The sequence below is a fragment of the Gopherus evgoodei genome, chromosome 3, assembly GCF_007399415.2.
Source record: "Gopherus evgoodei ecotype Sinaloan lineage chromosome 3, rGopEvg1_v1.p, whole genome shotgun sequence".
In the NCBI taxonomy this organism is placed as follows: Eukaryota; Metazoa; Chordata; order Testudines; family Testudinidae; genus Gopherus; species Gopherus evgoodei.
Window position 1 is genome coordinate 176,852,953 of NC_044324.1, and position 18,988 is coordinate 176,871,940.

General features: G+C 40.0%; 1 protein-coding gene across 8 annotated transcripts in view; it reads left to right on the forward strand.

Annotated features, from left to right (window-relative positions):
- The window catches only part of ESRRG (estrogen related receptor gamma), a 509,353-nt gene that overhangs the window by 319,069 nt on the left and 171,296 nt on the right, over positions 1-18,988 (forward strand). For all 8 annotated transcript variants that reach the window (XR_003999716.1, XM_030557498.1, XM_030557499.1 and 5 more), the window contains one exon: positions 5,996-6,411. Coding sequence is in view for 7 of the 8 variants with exons in the window: in XM_030557498.1 (XP_030413358.1) it covers positions 5,996-6,411 (416 nt within the window). In the remaining variant the exon portion in view is untranslated. The remainder of the gene's footprint in view (positions 1-5,995; positions 6,412-18,988) is intronic.

The following is an 18,988-nucleotide window of genomic DNA, read 5'->3' on the forward strand; positions in this document are numbered from 1 at the left end:
TCACTGCAAGAGGCAAGATTTTGGTTTCCTTCCACACAAATACGTCTTCTCTTCCATTCAAAGGAACAAAATATAGAAAATCACTGGTGCACGCCTCACCGTTCTCTATTGATTTTGGTACAGAAAGTGAAACATTACTAAAAGGCAAGCACAGCGTATGAGAGGAGGGCTGGTCTTTGTGGTTAAAGTGTGGAAGAATGGCAAGCTGAGTTCTATTCCTGGCTCTGTTAAAGACTTCATGTGTGATCCTGGGGAAGGCTTTCTTGCCCACTACACAGGGGTTCTGTGAGTCAACCACAACTGATGTTTGTGAAGCGTGTTGGAAGATAGTGGACGGATGGCGTTCTTAAAGTGCCTATGTATAAGTGTGTTTAATAATTCCTATCTCACTGGCTTGTTTAGAGAAGTTACAATTAACACACTATAGTATCTACAGTACCAAAGAAATTCTCCTTTACAATAGAAAATAACTGACATCTCATATACCATTATGTGGAGGATTGGTAAATGTTTGTTTGTTTATTGGTGACCAGTGCAATTACTAGGACAAAGGGTCGCTCTGCTCTTAGTTACAGCATCACTGCAGCACTGTTGAAGTCAGTGGGGCAGTGCTGATGTAACACGGAGCAAAATGTGGCCCATTTTCCAATCCCAGGATGCCATTATTTGTTTTATTTTCATTCTTTTACATATGTCAAATAAGGGAAGGATGCGAAAACAACACTCTAACCAAATAGCCCAATCCTGCCATCTTGGTTGTGGAAAAGCTCCCGTTGACTTTAATGGTGGGAAAGTTTCCTCTGTTAAGACTAATTGGGCCCAATTATTTTATACGTTCCACTAAGACATTGATACTGATTTAACCAGTATCATTATTGTCAATATCATTAGCAGCGTAGCAGGTAGATAGCAATATAAATGTATTGCCACTAACACCTTCATTAGTGATATTTAGAAAATTCTTGGCCTTGTAGAAAAATGTGGCCTGCAAAATATCTACCACTGTTTTATTTAAAAAGCTATTTTAAGTGGTTTTAAGTGCATTTGCTAGCATTCCCGCTCTATAACTTTCAGCCAAAAGCATTGGGCCAAATAGCTAAACTTTGCTCAGATGAAGGATTCTTGTATCTGGGCATTATAGCAAACATGAAGGGATGTAACTTAAGATGTATTATTAAAGGTTTGAAGTGCCCTGACTGTTTTCCTAAGAATCTGTTCTCCCTTGGATGTAGGCATGGGACTATTGTTAGAGCAAACTGGAGGTGCTGTCTTTGTGGGCACTGAATGGACTGTGAACCCAAAGTCAGCAATGTCTCCAGTTTTGGTTTATGAGTAACTGGAAGAGGTGTTAGCAAACACATGTGGGTATACCCCGTACGGGGAGATTTTGGCAAACCGGTAAAGTTCCTGAAACCACTATTGCTTATTGCTAAAAGCAGCCAACTCAGAAAGAACCCCAGGTAACATACCCCACTTCCAGTGGAGCTATCATTCATTTGAATTAAAATAATATTAAAGAAGAAAACAGCCCCACCAAGGCTTTAAAATAAATATTGTACACCTTCATATGAAACATGTTATTTCTATTCATACACCTTAACTAAATTTAGGTTTTTATTAATCCAATGTGACCTAAAAAAATTCTGCATTAACAGCACAATCTGGAATTGGGCTTATTCTCTTTGAATGCAGATAAAGCCATCATCTTGAAAATAGCCCTTTCTGACAAAAAGGTGTTCTTTTGAAATAAAGTCTTATTCACTACATTCCTCTTAGAGTTAATGTGAATTTTAGTGCCTCTAATTTTAGATTGAAGTGAAGTCTAGAATAAAACCCATGAGCTGACAATTGAATTTATAGATAGTTGTGAATATTTCAGGCTTGAATAATAGAGCTGTAGACTTTCAGAGACATAGAGGAAGAGAGAATTAAGCTCCAACTGTAGTTTTAGAATATAATGCAGTTGTGTCTAGGAAGTCTTCAGTGTAATGAGCTAAGTAGTAATTAGGAGGCAACACTCTTCCTAAGATCTGGTTCAGGCATTATTCCAAATGTTTAGTGAGATGACTTGATGATGGCCCAACCCATCAAAGGTGTAGATCAGCAGTTTTCAAACTTTTTTTCTGGTGACCCAATTGAAGAAAATTGTTGATGCCTGTTACCCAGCGGAGACGGGGATAAGGGGTTTGGGGTGTGGTAGGGGCTCAGGGCTGGGGCAGAGGGTTGGGGTGCAGGGATGAGGCTGTGGGAGTGAGAGCTGCAGAGTGGAGCCAGGAATGAGGGGTTCAGGGTGTGGAAGGGGGCTCTGGGCTGGGGCAGGGAGTTGGGGTGCGGAAGGGGGTCAGGGCTCTGGTTGCGGGCTCTGGGCTGAGGCCAGGGATGAGGGGTTTGGGATATAGGAAGGGGCTCTGGGTTTGGGGAGGCTCAGAACTTGGGCATGAGATTGGGATGCAGGGTTGGGGCACGGGCTTACCTCAGGCGGCTCCTGGTAGCGGCGCAGCGGGGGTGCTAAGACAGGCTTCCTGCCTGTCTTGGCACAACGGACCACACTATGCCCCAGAAGCGGCCTGCAGCAAGTCCTGCTCCTAGATGGAGCTTCTAGAGTGCAGCACAGTGTCAGAACTAGCCTGCCTTAGCCGGGCAGCAGGGAGGCTCTATGTTTTCTGCCACCCCAAGCACAGCAGTCAGGCGGCCTTCAGCGGCATGCCTGCAGGCGGTCTGCTGCTAATGTGGATTTGGCGGCACTTCTGCGGGTGATCTGCCGGTCCTGCACCTTCGGCGTACCTGCCACCGAATAGCTGCCAAAGCCGCGGGACTGGCGGACCTCCCGCAGCATGCCACCGAAGCCTGCCTGACTGCTGCCCTCACTGCGACCAGCACGCCACCCCCTGTGGCTTGCTGCCGCAGGCATGCACTTGCTGCGCTGGTGCCTGGAGCAGCCCCTGCCGGGCAGCACCGCCAAAAGACTTTTAACAGCTTGGTCAGAGGTGCTCACCGGAGCCACCGTGTCCCAGTTGTGACCCACAGTTTGAAAACCACTGGTGTAGACAGCTCTTGAGCCTCTTCCATTTGAAAGTGGTGCAGTAAAGGAGAAATAAAATCAGCATGAAACACGTGCCTCTTGTCCACTCACTGCCAGTGTCACAAATATACATATATCCTTTCTTTGGTTTGCTTCTTCAGGGAGTTGAGCAACTTTTCATTCACTGAAAACTACTATTTTCCTGTGTCCTTGCAGTGGTTAGTTTGAACTGTACTTCTGTACTCCTGTGCACCAATCCAGTTTGCACTATTGAAACTGCAGCCAAGAGCAGATAAACCTTGATTAGTACTAGAAACTGCCAGTTCAAAAACACCAGCAGACTAGCTTTTAACCTGTATCTCACTGGAGATCAGATCTTGAGCTTGTGAAGAGGAGAGATAATATTTTGGTTCTGACAGTGTAGTACAGTATAGGAGGAGAAACCCATTTTTTCACCAGATAAGACAACATGCATTAGGACAACTAATTAGTTGTTGACTTGATATTAAGTAATCAAATAATGATTCTGGGAATGGGAAGGTGACATCAGAGTTTGTACTTGAATAAATTATTCCCTGAACTAGAGCAAATTCACTAGTAGGAATCTTGCAGAGAGGAGAATGTGCCACCAGCGGAGACTAGAGAATATATAGTTGTGCTCCTATGGTTGTAACAGTGATGATTTTATGCATGGAATTGCAACAAAAGGAAGGCTAAAGAAAGGCCAGGTACTTATATTCAAGAAAAGGACCTCTAGTTGGTAGATTGTGAAAGAGTTAATTGATATTTTTTATCATAGCTGTATAAAATTCAGTGTCACAGAACGAGAGAGAGAGAGAGAGAGAGAGAGAGAGAGAGACCATGTTTTAGTACCCTAATAACTTCTAACTCTAGTCTAAGATCATAATGTATGTGAGAGTGGTCCAGTAATTATAAGGTAATAAGTGGAGTGGTGGTGTAAGTGCTCTAAATTAAAAGGAATTTGCAGAGCTGCTGTAAGTCAGTGCCGACCCGCTTTCTTTCAAACATTGACTTGAGAAAAGTGCTTAGCCCAGAGTGCAAGTAGAGAGACAAGAGAGAGCTATCTATTAATTACAGCACTCATTAACAGTGACGGGTACAAGGCAGCAGATGCAGAAGGAAAGGCATGCACTAGTGCAGGGTGGCAAGGGGATTCTCCACCCCTCCCCCCACTAGTTTTGAGAAAAGGACAACACAGGCAGGTGGTCCAAAGCAATAAGGTATTTTTAAGGATTTAACCTTCCCATTTCCTTGGTTTATGTGCTGACACAGTATGGTTTTGTTCCCTCCCCATCCCAAATAAAAATAGTGTTTAGGTGTAGGGAGTGAAGTTTCCACTCATCAGTCTGTTTTTTGTTTCATATTCACATGCAATTTGTTTTTCATATTCTTTTTGGTAAAATTCACCCCAGTAAGCAAGGCTATGACCACCTAAATCCTACTTTGAATATAGGGTAAATCTTACTCTAAATGGACGTTTCTAGTGAGGGGCCAAATTCTTATCTTGATTACTGTTGTGTAAGAATAAACTGAAATCTAGTTGCTGAATTTCGTTCTGATTTACATCGGTGAATTTGGCTCCACAGCTTAAAGCTGCATCTGAATTTTATTATGACATATAAATGTGAGCAAGAGAAGAGCTACAACATCTCAAAACTGATGTGAAATTATTTTAAGACTGCCAAATTGCCTGCTGCAAATGTAACTACACTTGATTTTAATGTGGTTGTTTCCAAAACAGTAGTGTATAACCACATGTGGGTGGGCTCATATAGTGGTTGCATTCAACTGAGAAAAAGTCGTCAGAGACTTGCTCATCTGTGAACTGGGAGTGACAAAGGCTTTGCCCAGCACGCCAATTGCCACTGTGGCTTAGCAATCACAATAACAGACAGGGAAGGTAATATCTGATTATAACCTTTCTAAATATTTTTCTATCCTCCAACGCCCCGCCTCCTGCAAAAAAAGGACAGTTAACTTTACATACAGGAAAGAAAGGAAAGAGGGTGTGGTTTTTATTCTTGAGAGAGAGCTAATTTGTCAGATCAAGTGTCTTGTGTCTCTGCTTCACACACTCAATTCTGAAAACAAGAATTGAGAAAGGGCAATAAAGGATCTCGCCCTTTGAAAGATAAAACTTTTATCCATTTCCTCCTCTTTTTTTTTTAACCCAGAAAGTAAAATGTCAAATGTCAGCTTCTCTAGAACCATAGATATATGGGGTGCTGGCATAGTTATTACTGGTTAGTCTGAGGATAATGGCGAAAAAGTAATTGCAGCTAGAGATGATGAATCATTCCACTTAGATTTTGTGAAACTAGTGTCCAACCTTAATTATTTGTTAGAATCCTGAGATGATGTTACTTCATTACTAAATAGTGATACCTAATAAAGAAATTTTAATAATAAAAAGTAATTGGGTGACTTATTCTTAAATTACATGGTCAGATCAATAGATGATGCAGTTATGCTTTATTGAAAAGTGCTGACAAACAGTAATTACTGAGCACAACATTTATCACTTCAAACTCAGAAATGTTTGATTCTGTCGATAGTGGAATTTATGCAAGGAAAAATGCAGTGGGGGAGGGACAAATGAAATAAATTCTAATAATCAAATAGGTTTGTGAATTCCTGACTCACTGGATGACAAGTTCAGAATTTAGAGAGTTGGTTTAAAATCGACATGCAGTCTAGCAGAAAGAACGGGGAGAAAAAAGGGTTTGGTCTCTTTAAAGTTTTTGTTTACTGCCTGTCTGAAGCTTTGATAAAGCTCTGTCATGCCCTTATGCTGATTACCTTCATGTAGAACAAGAGGTATTGACTAATGAATGAATGATGTGCAGTCTCTAGCCCTTACAGAGCAATCTTAAAGAGCGCTGTCTTTAATACACAGATTCTTCTCTCTCTCTTTCCCTCCTTCCCTCCCTCCCTCCCTCTCCCACAATGCAGGCTTCTCTGCAGAATGTCAAGCAAAGATCGACACATTGATTCCAGCTGTTCGTCATATATCAAGACGGAACCATCAAGCCCCGCCTCTTTGACGGACAGCATCAACCACCATAGCCCTGGTGGCTCTTCAGACGCCAGCGGGAGCTACAGTTCAACCATGAATGGACATCAGAATGGGCTGGACTCACCACCCCTCTACCCTTCTGCTGCAGGGCTTGGGGGCAATGGGCCCGTCAGGAAACGATATGATGACTGCTCTAGCACCATCGCTGAAGATTCACAGACCAAGTGTGAATATATGCTGAACTCGATGCCCAAAAGATTGTGTTTGGTGTGTGGTGACATTGCGTCAGGGTACCACTATGGGGTGGCTTCATGTGAGGCCTGCAAAGCTTTCTTCAAGAGGACAATTCAAGGTTAGTGCTGATCACCACTTCTCTCTTGTCCAAAGTAAAACTTTGCAGCCCTGTGTAACTCCTGTTCTTTCTCCCTCCCATAAATTGTTTCTTTATATCTACAGTATCTGGTCCTACAGATTTTACTCATGCAAAACTCCTTCATTCTTCAGTGGGAGTTTTGTTTGAGTAAGGACTGTAATTCTGGGCCTACAATCATTTCTCTTTTTACTGTCAAAGGTAGGCCAAGCTATCTGGCACCCTACGCATTTTCAGATTTATTTTTTTCCCATAAGAGATCCCCATGGACACTAATAAATAATTACTATTAAGAAAACTGGTTGTTTTGCCATGGCTACTTCTTGAGTGGGCCTACTTCAGCATACCCTTGTTGTGCATAAGCATCGTATGGCACATCTTGCTTTGAGCTGTAGCACTGCAACACTTAAATTGTTAGAGAAATCCAGTTTATTTTTTAAACTATAATCCATTTAAAGACAGAACCAAATGTAATGCTGTAGTGTTTTGTGTGCTTCAGTGGATTAGTCACCTCTAAGATACTACTCCAGCCTTAACCAGATTCACCAAATATCTGTCAGATTACATCTTAAGTGAGGTAAGTTAGCAGGCTTTGGTCTCTGCCTAATAGCCCACATAACAAACCTGCTCCTGATGCTCATTACAAAGCCCCTACATATTTTGGTATAAGTATGTATGAATGGGACAATTTTCATGTCCATTGTTCTAGCAGTGGAACCAATGGAGTCCAAATAACCTTCTGTCCTGCTTTAGATATCGTCGTCTCAAGCAGAATTGCAGGTGCTTTGTTTAAAGAATGTGAAACCATGTCTGGTCTGTAGTTATTATACAGGAACTTAGTGTCACATTGAATTAAGGTCAGGCTTGGGTGCCTAAAATTAGGCACCTACAATCCCATATTTGGACACCTAAATAAAAGGTGCTTGATTGTCAGATGTGCTGAATAGCTGGAATGCTCAGTGAAGGCAATAGGAGTTGGTAGGGAGAGGCTCTCTGCTCAGTACCTTTGAAAATAAGGCCACTTTTACTGAATAACTTAAATTTGGATTTAATTACCCAACTCCGGGCATTTTACATTTGAATATTTTCACTGAAGTGTCTCAAATATGTAACTAATTATTTAATGTAAAATTGAGGGACAGATAATGGATGTTGTTTTGATTTAACCATTCCCAGAAGGTGGTTCTTGAGCCCTCTAAGAGCCTTGAGAATCCCCCTTTTGTTTGTCTATTTAATTCCTATTTTGCCTCTCCCCTCTTCCCCCAAGACTTTGCATTGTTGCAAACATGCAATCCCTCCCACTGAGGTGTGCCAGATGCTGCTGCTTCTGAAGCCTTCTGGAGCTCAGGAGTCTTTTGCAGAGCAACGCAAGACACTGCGTTCCCCAATGTGGCTGAGTGATGGCTTCCACTTGTCTGTCAAGTGCCTGCTTGTGAGCAAAGAACACTGATGTGGATCAGCAACATTGGGCTCTCGGGCAAAACTCCTGTTGAAATCCAATGAGACATTTTCACACTAGAGAGTCAACTGGAAGTTTTTCTTGGGTGAGGAGTACTGGATTGGACTCATAACAGGGCATTGTTATCTAGTTAGATACCGGACAATGATTAAGAATATGTTACTGTAAGTTTAACATCCCTAGAGTAAACACCTATATTATTGCATACTTGTTCAACCTTCAGTAAATATATTCCTGGTTCAGGAAAGAACTTAAGCATGTGATTAAAGTTCAGTTAAAGTCAATGGAACTTAAGCATATGCTTAAAGTTAACACGTGTTCAGTCAAAATTCCAAAGAGAAACACTGGGTTGCAGTTGTCATGGGTCTGATTTTCAGAAAGCTGAGGCCCAAGTTCCCCAAACTTTGCAGGCACTTAGGGCAGTTATCATACATGTGATTAGATCCATTTGTTCATTAAATAACCAGCGTGAGTGCACAGTTATGGCAATTGCACATGTAGAAAGTGCATGCTGACCTCAGATCTCGGCTTCGTAATAATCAAACCTTTTGAGTTAAATAATTTCCTTTGACCTTCAAGAACGTTATCAGCAAAGCTCAACGGTTTATACAATGGAGGAGCAGATATTATGTAGCTGTTAAACTTCAATTAACATGGCTTTAATAAAGAACTGATGTTTGATTACCATGCAATAACTAACCTACAAAACAGATATACAATTATTTTAGATTCATCATCATTAATAAAAAATGCCACTAAAATCTTTAACTTAGTAAAGCCTTGACTTCAGTTTTACACCACACCATAGAGAGCAAGGTTCTGGGTCCTGAAGCATAAGTCACAGACGTCATTCTCCAAATTAGCTCTCTTTATATGTCCACCTAGCTCGAGTTATAACTGGCAGCTGTTCAAAAGCTTTCAGTAGGGATACAGCACTAGCTGTATTAGCACGTATCACTGCACAGTAATATAAAGCCAAAAAATGCAATGGTATAAATAAAGGCATTGAGTGGCACAGTAATAAAGGAACTCAAAGTAGGGCTAGAAAGGTGCCACCTTCATATGACAAAGCAGCTCCTTCATTCAAGTTATTTACTAAAGGTCCAAGCCAACAAAGTGGTGAGTGCTTCCAAATCCCGTTCAAGATAATGGAAGTTGAGCACTTTAGTGGGTCAAGCCCCTAGGATATTATAGGTGAACTAAAGTAACTAAGGCAAGGTACTCTTTATAATTCTAGGGGCACATTTTACCTTTGAACATGTATGAATGGCTCCCTTGATTTCTTTGGCAATTGTTTGATACAAAGGGCAGAATTTATCCCTAATATTCTTAAAGGCAGTTTCTCACTGTATAATTTCACTTTTGTGGTACATATCACACTTCACCTCCTTCTCCATCTGTTTAAAAAAAATAGTTGATAATTGACTAAGCATAAATAAGAAAACAGATATGCACAAAGAGAACATAAATCTAGAGTAGAAAACGGGTGCTTTAAGAACCAACTACTAGGACTGAGTATATAAAAATTGCTTATCTCAAATGAAAGAACTGCTCCTTTCAAATGTTAATATTTCAATTCTGATGGGAAATTAATCATAGATTTCAGTGAAAAAAAGACCATGTTTCACTTCTCAAACCTTTCGAAGTTATCATTCATAAACTGTTAAATTAGCTCAGGCTGCAAAGCCCAATGCCGCTCCTCATAGATATAACTGACAACACTCCCATTGACTACAATGGAAGCAAGGCTGAGCTTGATAAAGTTAGGTTGAAGGTGAGCATTATGCTCACTTACAGGCTGATCCACTTTCCATTGCCTTCAGCGGAGCTGGATCAGCCCCAAGTAGGTGAATTTCACTTTAATATGAATTGTTAAAGGGCAGTTTCACTAGTAACAAAAGTGACAGCCCCTTGCTTTCAGACAATAACGGTTTGCTCAATTTTTTCATTTTCAGTTTGAAACATTCCATACTTGTTCTCAATCTGAGCTAATTTTGTTCTTAAATTTGAGGAAACTGTAATTAGTCTTTTTGTGTGTGTGTATGCTTTATAAGATGGGAGGGGGAATCTATTCTGAGTCCCTTTTTGAGTTTTTCAGGCAGATAATCCAAAACCAGTTGAATTTTGAAAAAACGTGTGGAAATAATTCTTGATGAGAGGTAGAAACAGTTTCTGAAAAATATTTTAAACTAAATAATTATATGATTGATTGAAAAAACACAGTTGACTGTACACAATGACCATTTGCTTATAGCCTGAGTAGAATTAAATGAAGTTCTGAACACACATACCCCATCCCCCATCTAATATCACATAAAGGAAGGGAGAACTGGATGTTCTCTCTGCTCAGCCGAGCACTTACAGGGTTGCTGCTCTTAGGTTGCTTTTTGGATAATTTACACGAGGGATGACTGCAAATGTCTCAGAAATACATGCACACAGCCAAATCCACCGCCAAATTGGCTTAACATCAGGGACACTAGAAAATAGCAAGTGTTAGACTAGACTAGTCTCAGGTCCGTTGATTTTTTTTGTGGGGTCTCTCTGCAGTTTTTGATGCATTCTGTGGTATCTTGAAAACACACTTTTCATTAAAATAAATAAATAAATAAAAGGGCACATTTTCAGCCTTCAGATAGCGGTATAGGCCTTGTGCTGTGCCTCTAACAGAGTTGCACACCCTGTATATTTTGTAATTAACATTTAGCAACAAAAATATCAAAAAAACCATTTAACAAGACAAAAATCTGAATAGAAATTACTACGTATGCCAAATGTTGCCAAATTATTCTTGTTGTCCCAACATTAAATTTAAATTTCCTGACTCATATTTTGTTGTACTGCTTCAAGTTACACATCGTTGCATTTAATAATATATAGTTGCTCTGGCATCTCTTTGGATGAAACTTTTATTAAGTTACAGGCACAAAGGTCCTGTTGGTTTCCGTGGGAACCGGATGGGATCCATGGGCTTTGAAAAGTTCAAGTGTATTTTTTTCTCTAAATTGATTAACCTTCCTCCCCCATCTCCCAGGTGATTGTCATCTTCAACCTAGCATGAAAATACAACAAGAAAAAACACAACTGCTGAGGCAGCAGCCTGGTGGGAAGATCTGTGGTGTAAAATTAATCCTTGACCAAAGGGAAAATGCTACAAAAGTGTAAATATTTTGGAGTCACAATTGTCATGTTTCCAGATTCTAGGGTATTTTTACAATTTATTTTTCATTAAAAGTGTTGGATGGACAGCACTGGAGACTGCAGTCGTCTATTAATGCATAGATAGGTGAAACATAGCTATGGAATCCCTACTGTCTTATCACTATTTCATTTATGAGCCTTAACCCTGTTCAATCCTTGTCCATCTAAGGCAGCCAAGAAGCATTCCAACGTGGTCGTCATCATTGCCTTGTGGACATGTTTCCATTAGGAACTGGACTGAGACTTCTGTCTCATTTCACATTGATTATCGAAGACCTTTCAGCTCCACAGTTCTGCAGTAGTACATGTCAAACCTTGTTCAAACTATAAGCCAGACACCTTGGGTTGACCTCTTTAGTTATTCAAAGTTATTTTTACTTTGTTAACGATCAGGTTTTTCAGCCCTCTTTTGAGTGCCATGTTTACACATTGCTGAGCCAATTTGATCTGCAAATCTATGAATGCTTTACTGTAAACTTTTTTTTAATCAGCGAGGTAATCAGGAAAGATACAGCTACTTATGTAAATTCAGATATGGTGACATTTAAAATGGGTGACACAAAGTTTGGTTCTGGGTAGCATGTGACCAAAGTGGCTTCCAAAGGTTAATTTACACACTGCTCAGCTGACTCCATCTGTAATGTCCACATAACGTTTTCTTGAGGAAATGAAAACAGATTAAATAAGACTTCATTGTTTTCTAGTATCTTAATCGAGATTGTGATTTTTATAAAATGGTAGAGGTGAGAGCTAGGAATCTTGGTGCTTACTTTTGAGCATCACTGAGCCATGCATCTTGGCTTTAGTGCAAAAATGGCAGCCTGCCAGTGAACCTAACACTGTTACCTGAATCCAGCATTACCTGATTAATTCATTCACCTTCCTTATATAAGTAAAAGTCTTTGCATCAGCATTTTGTTCGAAGAATATTTAAGCAAGCAGTGAAACTATTGAGAAAGTATTTTAATTCCCTTCCTGTACATCCTTTCATCCCATCATCATGTAACTGCACAACTATTGCAGCAAAACAAGATGAGACAGTAAAATATAAACATGCTAAAATCTGAGAACCAGAGAGAAATTTTAAAATGTAGTGATCATTTTTACTATCCCTTTACGGCTTCCTTTACGGCATTGTAAATTATATGCTGCATTTAGTTTAGCTGAAAATGGGAATAAGGACTGTTTCTGCCTGCTGTTTAAAACCCATCAGAATCACTGGAAAAGGAAAAGACCGATCAATAGTTCTAAGTACAGTGGCACCAACAGGTGCCATTATAATTAGGGCTAGTTCTCCATTTGTGTTATGAACTTGAATTTCTGAAGGTGTTTGACTCACCTGTAAAACGCAGTATAGATTAAACTAGGCACACGAGGTCTTAGCCAGCACATGGTTATTATTTTTTTAATATCTGTCTTTACATTTTCTAAAGTTAATTTTTATTGCTGGTGAAAGTTGCCAGATTGACAACCCTGGAGCTGAAGTTCTCTGCGTATCCATGGACCAGCAACAAGGCAGGAGAAGTGAAAGCTTCTCTACACTTCCCTATCAATGTATTTCAGCACTTACCTGGATGGAACATCACTAGCTTTGGGAGAAAACTGTCATATTCAGAGTCCCAGCCCTGGACCTATGCACCTACCTGAAGGCTGAAAATCTGGCCCTTCATTTGTTTAGTTTAATGAAAACTTCAAGTTTTCAGCCTCCATGCTCCTTAGACATCTATGCTATGACTGCCAAGGAAGTCATCATTCAGTGAGGTTCAGAACACATCTTGAGATGGCCTGAGTGCACTCATTTCCCACTGAAGACAGGTAAGTTGACTCCAGTGGGAGTCAACGACACTTGGCACATCTAGGGGGTATCAGTCCCACAGTGCCAGTTGTGGTGGTCTTTGTGATGTTGGATACTTGTTTAAAGTAAAATTAGGCAGCTGAACCCATCATTTCATGTAATATGACACTGAACAATATCTTTACATTTTCTTCTCAAATCTGCATGTATGTTGTTTACTACTGGTGCTACAAAAAGTTTGAAAAGAATATTTTTCAAGTTTTGAACATTTTGTTCTTCTACAACACAATACTGGCTCCTTTGTAAATGGAAATTTAGTGAGGGTCACATGCTGTAGGCTGAATCCCTTGGCTGAATGTTTTGAGGTTGAGTATAGATGTTTCAAAATCAGCCACTCTTTTTGTTTTTCATTTTTAACAGCCAAGGAAACTCTACTATTATGTTTAAGTGGTTTTAGAGACTTTAGTTTTAAAGACCTTTAGAGCCAAAATTATAGAACAATATCTAATTGTGTATGCACAATTTTGTTATTGTGGTCAACTGGCTGAAAAATCATGGACACATCATTTGTCGGCTTAATCAGCTGCAGATGAGGCATGACAGAATTTAGACCTCTGCAACAGTAGAAGTGCACAATAAGAGGCCTGGTTGAGGACCCCTTAAGAATTGTTCAGTTGGAGTTAAACTTAAAACTTCATACTTGGGTTCAGTTTTTCAAAACCTTACTCCTGTGAGTATTTATTTTTTTTTAGTCATGCAAGTAGTCACTTTGACTTCCAATTCTATGTGCATGAAGAATTCAGACCTTAACCTCTGAACAAATCTTATTTGGTTCCTCAGTTCAGTTTTGTTAAGGTGTCAAAAATTCTGATGTATTTTCTAACCCAGTTAGGGCCTTCTTCCCCTGCCCTGTTCCTAAGTCAACCTGGTACTTTTATAGTGCCCTCATTCCCTCAGATTCTCTGAAAGTATTCTGTTCTGTTCAGATCCTTATACCATGCTCATCACCATGGTGTCTGAACACCATAGTCTGATCCACTCTCTCTCATAGTTGGGATCCTGTGACTAGCATTCCCCTCACTGCCTTTCTATGCTTCTTTTTGGTCACTGACTCCCAGGGAGGTCCCCCCTCTTCCTTCCTCCCCCTCCCCCCGCTATCTTTGTTGTAATCATGGCTAGCTGCTGTCTTCAAGGGCTTTCCTGGATTACAGAGTCCACAGAAAAGTGTGGGCAAGTTTTGAAGATGGCAGCCAGCCTAGAAGAGGTTGTCTTGAAGAAGGAAGTCAATGATATTTTTAATTGGGTATCAGCCAATGTAGGGGGTCCTATTAAGGATGAAGAAAGCATTTCTCCAAACTGACCCAAATCTTTAAAAAGAGTTTAGGTTTCAGAATTCTGCAGGAACAAATAGTGCATACAGTAGCAATGCTTTTTGAGTGTAAGTAGAAAGGACATGTCAGAAAGGTACATTAGATGGTTGTAATCAGTTTGAGGCCAAGCCACTCCCTGGATTAGATCCCCTCATTTTATTCTGCTCAGCTTTCATTCCTCGTTATTGACTCTACTTTCCCACCCAAAAGAATTGTTACCTCTTATGCCTTTAGAATTGCCTCTGCTTTCTTACCTATAGGTGGACTATTCTTCCTTCCAAACAGATTTTCCTCTTCTCTCTCAACCAGGATCTTCTTTTACATCTGTTGTTAGATTTCCTGAACCCCTTTATTCTTTCCTTTCCAGTCTGCAGCAGTACTCTAATGCCTTGAGTATTACACCTTCAAATGCTTTGAGTATTGCTTCAGGTGTGACTGAGGGGAATAAAACTCTGTGTGTGATTTTTTTTTTCCATCTTGTTGCATGGGGAATTATGAGTTCGATTCAGTGAAGGATTTAAGCACATACCTAACTTTAATTAATGGTCAGTGTCACAATGGTATGCTTAAAATTAAACGTGGGTAAGTGCTTTCCTCAACTGGGGCTTATATGCATATTCCAAATGCATGGAGATCTGAGCAGGCCTCCAAACATTTATTGGTGCAACTGGCTTCAGGCTGTATGTACTGCATTGTTTGCTGCCTCTGAGATTCATGAACCATGGCATCTGGAGAAATGAAACAACAGAATTTGTGCAGATGAGAGTTTAAAGGGGGAAGTACTTTTGGTTATACAAATGTTTTCACCAATACCTGACAAGTTTTATGATCTTTACATTTTAACCAATTAATATTATTTTGCCAAAAAGCATATAATATTTTTCTCTCGGTTTGTTTGAGTATATATTTTTTACTTTGAAAAATACATTTTCAGTAAAAAGGGCAAATAAGTGATCAGTTGGATACAGTGATATTTGAGAAGGATGTACCTAATCTCCGGTGTAAAGGATGACATAGATATGGAATATGGCTACTAGTTCAGTTCCCTTGCCCCACCATTTTGTGGCTGTTGAAGAAATACAGCAAAATGGTGGCTAACTATTACAGGTCTGTCACATCTTATACGCATTTAACATGCACGATTTCAGCTTTATGCGATCGGTAAAAACAAAAAAAAGAGAAAAATAACAATTTTAATATTGTACCTGTAGTGATTCCACGTGCCATTTAACTCAATGTAATTTTGACTATACACAGTTTTTGCCTTACACGCTAACCACGGAATGGAACCCCCGCCTAAGATGAGACCCAACTGTACTACCTATCGAAGAAGACGTGCGTAAACTACATCTCTGGCTGAGTGATCTGTCTTTCCATGAATAAACCAGTGGGGTTTGCCTGTGCCTTGGATTAATTTTTGTCTTTATATATTTCTGCCCTGCCTCCTTGCAGACCAGTCTGAAATATGCTCTGTGTATCTTTCTTAGTGCTCATCTCCATTCTTTCACCCTTTTTTTCCGTCGAGAGCTAGGGTGGTCCAGTGGCTACAGCGCTAAAATGGGAGCTAGGAGGACCTGGGTTTAAGTCCCCCTCTGTCACTGACTGGCCCTCTGCCTTTGGGTCAGTTACCTCACTTCTCTGTCCCTCAGTTCTAGCATCTGTAAAATGGGGGTGTATGTACTCATGAAGAGTGCTATACAAAAGTTAAGTATTATTATCTTTGTATCAAGTATTCTAGTATTTCCAGAAAAGCCCTGTTTCATAAACCCCCTCCTTTGCCTCATCCCACAATTCTGAGTCTGTTTCCAAAGCCATCTTCCCACTACTGATATTCATGAGGTTACTTTTCATCTTTGAGGATCATGTGCTAGGGGGCCATTTCATATGACCCTGCACTTTTAATGGACCTGTCTTTGTCAGCACTCTACCTTATTTTCGGCTGTGGCCCTCTATGCCCTGAACTTTGATGAACGTCCAAACATGTTAATCCATATCTATCCCACCCACCAATCAGTTGACAAAACGGTCCCCAGGACCTCAGCAGTGCCCAATCACTCCCAGTGACTGAAAAACCACCCTTTCCCCCCACAAAATGTGTTTTACTAATTATCAAACTCATCTTGGAGTCCCATGTGTCACACAGGAGACCTTAAATACCTTAGGGTATTTTGGGCCATTTTTGTCTTTGTAACATGAAAATATGATGCCCTTATCCATGCATAATTTGAGCCACATGAAGAGATTTTATGATTTGGGGCATTTAAAAGCAGACAGACTGTAGATTATGTACTGTATGTTTCAACATTCTAATTGCTAACTCAAGCACAGATGCTATTATTTCAAAGTAGTTCTCTTTTTTTTTTTAACGGTAAATCTTGCTTTTAATGCCTTTTGTGTCATTTATATTTTCTTGCCTTTTGGCCTAGCTAATAAAATTAAAATCATTAGCAAAATAAGCAGATGCTTTAATATAAAATATTCTGTGTCTATATAGAAAGAAAAGGAACTCAGCACTGACATAAATCCCAGTGCATTATAACAGTGCGGGGCAATATGTGTGGGGAGTGAGAATTTGACATATATTTTTATTTTGAAACGTCATACTAATTTACATTATTCAGCCCTTTAACTGCCAAACTGTGAAAGTCCATTAAGCTACTGAAAGGAATATACAAATTATCCACTGGCACTTCAGGCAGGAGTTTTACATATACCCTGTTATTCTATCAGCCAGCTAGCTGCAAGATTCTATTAAGGAGTAAGTGAGAAAATTATATTGCCTGCAAACTAATTGTACAAAAGACTTTAAAATAAGTAATCAGAGCCCAGTCTTTTCTGAAAAACAGCCAGGAGATATTATAAATTGCTCTATCATTCTTGTCAGGTCAGTGTAAAAACCCTGAGCTGCCATGTTGATTTTGTTCCTTGTATAAAACAGCCATCTCTCCAGCTATTGACAGAACTGGGCAAACTCAAGTTATGCCATTAGTAGCTGCCCAATTCACCCTCTAGCATTGTTTAGCAACCCTAGATAAGAAAATGGCAATGTATCTTTCTAACATCATCTTCTCACTGAAATTTCAAGGCAGATCTGGAAACCCTTAACGTGTGTGTGCAACCCCCTCCATAAGTGTCTAGCGTAACCATCTACTGGTAGATGCCTGAGTGCTTGCTGAATAAATGTTTGACACTTTTGCAGTTTTTAGTGCATTGAAGAAAAACAAGTGAATACAAGAGACCTTATGACCTACAGGGTACAATAAGTTTGAACTGGTACCAAAATAGATGTAATAATCTTAGTGAGTGCTTGAGACAGCACATTTTTAGCAATAATATACTTTCACTTATAGAACAACAACAAAATTCAAGGATTTTCAGGGACAGTTCACTAGTAGAAATAGGTATAGAGATATGCATGTAGGCATCCAGTAGACTACTGCAGCCATCTGTTGAACAGAGACTTTTTGATTCCACTGAATAGATTTCACACACTGGCCACACTTTAAAATGTTGCTTACTGTTGCTAAAATTGTGGGCCACACAATTCTTGTGGAGCCATGCAAGGTTCTGATCTTAGTTACACCAAAATAAATCCAGGGTAGTGTTTCTCCATTGACTTCATTGTAGGTACTCCAGATTTGCAGCAGTAAAATGAAGATCAGAATCAGTCCTATGATATAGAAAATGAGTTAGTAAAGCAAAACTGCCTAAATGGATACGGAAATCTTAACCATCCAACCAAATTACTGGGATCTAATGATTGAAATAATGGCAAAATATAACCCTTTTTAACCACTATCTAGAAAATCAGAATTTCTAGACAATCAGTTGCCTGTCATGTCACCCGACAGCCATTTGCACCAGGTTTTACCTCTCCTCTTCCACACAGTCTTGTCTCCAACAGTGTTGGATAGGTCTGAAAATTACAGGGTGATGGGTTTGAACTTCATGCTGTGGAAAACTACTTCATTTTTTACCTTATCCTAGTTTTGAACCCAACCTTTTTGTGTCTGCATCTACATCTACACCTTCATACAAGGACCCAGCAAGGGGTGAATCTGGAAAATTAGGTGCCTAACAAAGAGAGGCATGGTTTAGTGGTGTGAGCACAGAACCCTGACCCAGAATTTGAGTCCTTATCCTGCATCTGTTCCTAGCTTCTTCTGTGACCTTGGGTAAATCATCTTGCCTCTCAGCCTCTGTTTTCCTTTACCGTGGTGTGGTGAGTTTTAATTGAAGTTTATGAAGTCCTTTGAATGCATATATTGATACGTGCCCATGTTATCTCACTGAGGGAGTATAATGCAGCATGAGAAAGGAATGTGTGGATTTCGGAATAGTCTTGCTGTCACTCTTTCCTTGCCTCCCCCCACATATCTCAAAAATATTCTTTACCACCTCCATTATCTAGTATCAAGCAGAGGTCATCTGGAGAGCATCTCTTTCCTAATTTACTGTACAGGCAGACTCTCTAACCACATTTATTAGGGAGTTTTCTGTTTGGAAGCTATGGAAGGGACCAGAGGGTATATTCAAGTTGTAAGCTGTGCCAGCAGATCCTGTCATGGTCAGACATGTCCTGATTCCCTGCCTTTTTGCAAGCATTGCTAATTCAACTACGCAGTAATGTTCTAAATGACCGAAGCCTGCACAGCCCTGAAAAGGTTGCGCAAAGTATGTCAGTTTTATTGGCATAAATGCATTAAGTTACAATGCTAATTTAGTGAGAGATTT